The following is a 4,533-nucleotide window of genomic DNA, read 5'->3' as shown; positions in this document are numbered from 1 at the left end:
CAGCGCGTGCACACGGGCGAGCGGCCCTTCCGCTGCGCACAGTGTGGCAAGGCCTTTAGCTTGAAGGCCACGCTGATTGTGCACCAGCCCACACGGGCGAGAGGCCGTACGAGTGTGCGGAGTGCGGCCGCGCCTTCAACCAGCACGGCCACCTCATCCAGCACCAGAAGGTGCACAGGAAGCTGTGACCTTGCCTGCACGTGAAGCCACACTTGGGAACTCGGGCTCCCAGCCCTGGGAAGCCTCCAGTCCCGGCGAAGCCCCTGCCAGTGACACCCAGTGTCACCGAGGAACTCACAGGCAGCACTGAAGTGTCTCTGGAAGAACTTCAGAAGACGCCTCATTTGCTTCTCTCACCGTCTTGACGTTACGTCGCAGAGTAGGCTCACAATGGTAATGAGTTTTGGTAAAGACAGCTACTATTCATTATTAATGTTAGTTTGTTAGAAATGAGAAGCTAAAGGAAGTTTCAGCATAAGGACCACTGTCCCAGGAAAACTTCCTCATGCTCCAAATAAATGTTTTTTTGTTAGAATATTATATGCCTTTCCTAAATACAATGGTTGTTCTGATTATTGCACTTAAAATTGGGATGTTGGAGTATATTTTCAGCATTCTGTTAAACAGTAAAGTACTGTGTAGATAAAATGGTATTAAAAAATATTGTTACCTAGTGTCATCATGTAATATGACTGAAAATCCTAACTGTGTGGAACTACTTGTTTTCTATGAAAATGGTCTAAAGATTAATTAGTGAGAAATGATATAAATATAGAAAACCCTTCATCTGGTCCTTTAATTTTATTTAAGATCAGAAGGGATGTCCTAACTTATTGGTGAAAATTCAACTCAAAAATGGATCTTTCCCCCAAAATCTTTGCAGATTCATAGGGTGTCTTGGGCTTCTGGGCCCATGTGGGCTTAGGAGGTGACTTTGTACTCAGAGCCCAGACCTCACAGCTGCTGTACCACCTGGGTGCCTCTTTTTTTACACATTATGATGTTTCCCAGAAATGTTACTAAAAAAGTCTTTGGCACACACTTCTAAAACAAAATTCTCAAATAGCTTTTTGTTTACTATTTCTAATATTTCTATTCCTATGATGAAGGGTTTTCTTCATTTTTTACTTCTAGTTCCAAGAGAGTCTAGTATCTGTTGTCATATACTGTGATAAATCTAGTGTATTTATAAGTTTTGTTTTTTGGCCAAGCATTGCAGCATGTGGGATTTTAGTTCCTTGACCAAGGATCGAGGCTATGTCCCCTGCGCTGGGAACACTGAGTCTTAACCACTAAAAGCCCCTGTTCATTGTTTTAATAATTTTTTTTTTCCTTGATGTTGAAAGCGTCATCACCTCAGGAAAAATTAAGCAGCAGAGTGTTGATCCTGAAGTCCATAGCAGTCACTGGTGAAGATGAAAATGTCCCTTAGAGCTAGTCACAGTGTTCATGCTTCTTGCTGATATTTTTAGAATAGGTAAAAAGTATAAATTGTAAACAGTTCATAAAATTATGATAAGCTGCAGAATAATAAAAGGCAAACATTACTTTTTAAAGTTTAAAATATAAGTTTAAAAGTTTATAATTAAAGGTAAATCAAAATAACTGAAAGGAAATTCTAGAAATATTTAAAATTATCAGAAAGGAGCTTTTAAACAAAGTTTAGACAATAATTAAGAAAAAACCAAAAAGCTTGCAGTTTGTTACAGACTTATAAGTAAATAGTGCAACAAATAAAATGATACAGTTGGTTAAAGTTGGTAAATTTGGTGACGAGATGAAGGTTCTAGAGTAATTGTCTGAGAAGGGTGGCCATGGCGTAGCCTTTGTGGATACAGGAGCTGCAGCCCAGAGTGGTCTGTGGTCCGAGTTCCCAAGCCCGTGTTTGTAAGCTTGTGTGTATGTTGCCTGGGGATGGTGTGCAGAGACACTGATGCACTTGGGCTGTCTCCTTTCCTCTGCTGATTGCAGGTATTTGATGTACAGAGGGAACTCACGAAAGAACCTGAGCACCAAGTACAGGCCAGAGACCCCCTGCACTGTGGTGGCCAATGCCCTGCATCTCAGTCCAGTTCAGTCGCTCAGTCATGTCTGACTAACCCCATGGACTGCAGCACGCCAGGCTTCCCTGTCCATCACCAACTCCTGGAGCTTGCTCAAACTCATGCCCATTGAGTCAGTGATGCCATCAACCATCTCCTCCTCTGTCGCCCCCTTCTCCTGCCTTCACTGTTTCCCAGCATCAGGGTCTTTTCCAATGAGTCAGTTCTTTGTGTCAGGTGGCCAAAGTATTAGAGTTTCAGCTTCAGCATCAGTCCCTCCAATGAATATTCAGGACTGATTTCCTTTAGGATGGGCTGGTTTGATCTCCTTGGAGTCCAAGGGACTCAAGAGTCTTTTCCAACACCACAGTTCAAAAGCATCAATTCTTCGGCGCTCAGCTTTCTTTATGGTCCAGCTCACATCCATACATGACCACTGGAAAATCCATAGCTTTGACTAGACAGAACTTTGTCGGCAAAGTAATATCTGCTTTGACATCTGTGTCTTTGCTTTTTATATCTGGGTGCCAGCAATTCATGGGGGACCCACCATCACACATGTCCTCCTCTTTTCCTGGGCCATCGAACCATCCGTGAGCTGTTCTTCCCAATATAGAAGAACTGGCTGTTTGCCATAACTCCCCATCCAGTAAGATCCACGTGAGCCAACCTGCCTCCTTGAGACACAGATCCCAGTTAAATGAGCTCTTTCTATGACATGTCTGCTGATTGTCCCTGGTTGTCCCACTTCCTAGAATGGGGACCTCCATTCCTAGAATGGTGACCTACCCTTCAAAACTCTCTCCTTTTTCCTTGGTAGACAGGCCAATGTCCTACTTTCTCTCTACAGCAGACATGAAGGTGACCCAAAAAAGCTTCAGTTTTGCCAGGAAGTTCTCGCTGCTCCTGTACTTGGTCTCAGCTGCTGACAGTACCAATGTTGTGAAGGTGATAGGAGACTGCAGAGATGGTCTAGTGAGGTGGGGAAGGCCTGGTGCTGACGTTTCTGGGGAAGTGGTAGAGAAGTGGTTGACTGTAGGGCTGTTGGTGAGGACGGCATTGCTGGGGGGCCCTGGTGAGCACGCGGTGACAGGAAGGGATGATTGTGGGTGTTGACAGTAGGGGAGGTGATGGTTTGGGTCAGGTATTGGAAAGAAAAGGCATATTGACCAGCACGGAGTCAGGGGATGGGGAAAAGGTGATGATTTTAGGGTGGGGTGTTGTGTGGACAAGTGATGACGATGGGCCAGCGGGTACAGGGCAGGCAAGAGTCCCAGCCACTGGTGCCCATAGCCTTATTTTCCTTCCCACCACTCCAGCTGTTCAATGATGCAGTTCGACTAGCTGTGTCTTCCAAATAGAACTCCTGGGACCTCGTGGACAAGGTTTTGCAGGAGCTTGAGGTAGGTCCAGTACAAATGTCAGGTGGCATAGAGAAAAAGCGTTCTCTCCATAGGGGTGCAGCCATAAGCCAATAGACTGGCTGCAGGCAGAACATACTCGTTGTGGGCACGGCCCCTAGGGGTGTCAGAGCTACAGCTGGGTAAATGCAAGGCCAAGCCTCACCCGCTGCCTTGTTCCCAGAACGTTGGCTTGGAGCAGAAGGAGGAGGAGATGCCAGACAAAACAGTGTGGCCACGTCCAGAGCCGTTCTCCCTCCCGAGCCACAGGAGGCCTCTCCACGGCCCACCTGGTGGTGAGGGGCAGTTCAGAAGACCCCTCCCTCGATAATCCTTCAGCTCTCAGTTGAGACAGGCTTCCAGGCCGCCCCTTGCCATACCTCCAACAAACCCAGCTGTCCCATTTGCACTGCCCACCCCCCGCCCCCCCCCACTTCATGGCCCGTGAAACCTGCCCCTTCTACATGGTTCCCTCCCCTGTGGGTCGGGTCAGAACATGCCACGGATAGGTGTAAGGCCCATACCAGACCCTGAAGCCAAATTAGGGATGGGCCCTCCAGGCCTGTGAGACAGTAAAGAGAATCAATATTCTAAAAGGATATTTAGGTGTCTTATTTCTCCCCCTCTGATAACTGATGTCAGGGCCTATTCATTGCATTTCCACCAAGGGGTTGGTTTCTAATTCCTTTTTCCTTTTTAATCTCTCAACTAAGCCAATCATTTTAAGAAAATGATTTTGAGCGGAGAGCTGTTTTGTTCCATAAGTTTTTCTAGAGCTCTTCTGGATACAGCCAGTACATTGATGCACAGTGAGGCCAAGATCGCAGGCCCAAGTTTGCTAGTGAAAGCAGGTGACTGGTCTGGCCATATACAGAAATATACAGACGTCATTGTGAACATCAAGCGTCAGTAAAGGCACATCACAAGGCATTTGCATTATAAGAAATTGACTTTAGGAAAACTTCTTTTAAAAACCCATTTTTCAACATAGGAGGCTTTTCTTCATTTTTCTGAGGACTAGTGTGGACATTAGTAGCAAGGGTACTTGCTTGGGTAGCAAGGGCTGCTAAGAACTGTCATGCTGCCTTTTC

At 46.0% G+C, this 4,533-nt stretch overlaps 1 protein-coding gene across 1 annotated transcript in view; it reads left to right on the top strand.

Moving 5' to 3' along the window:
* ZNF250 (zinc finger protein 250) overlaps positions 1–3,445 on the top strand; it is a gene marked incomplete at its 3' end in the record, with an annotated part of 14,809 nt that extends 11,364 nt beyond the window's left edge. Inside the window, exons 7-10 of the mRNA XM_010837576.1 lie at positions 4–170; positions 1,972–2,066; positions 2,863–3,017; positions 3,404–3,445. Of these exons, the coding sequence (XP_010835878.1) occupies positions 4–170; positions 1,972–2,066; positions 2,863–3,017; positions 3,404–3,445 (459 nt within the window). The remainder of the gene's footprint in view (positions 1–3; positions 171–1,971; positions 2,067–2,862; positions 3,018–3,403) is intronic.
* Positions 3,446–4,533: the final 1,088 nt, after the last annotated feature.

This window comes from Bison bison, unplaced genomic scaffold, assembly GCF_000754665.1.
Source record: "Bison bison bison isolate TAMUID 2011002044 unplaced genomic scaffold, Bison_UMD1.0 scf7180017864078, whole genome shotgun sequence".
Taxonomy (NCBI): domain Eukaryota; kingdom Metazoa; phylum Chordata; class Mammalia; order Artiodactyla; family Bovidae; genus Bison; species Bison bison.
Note: the sequence above shows the minus strand (reverse complement) of the source record. Positions and strands in the feature narration are given on the sequence as shown.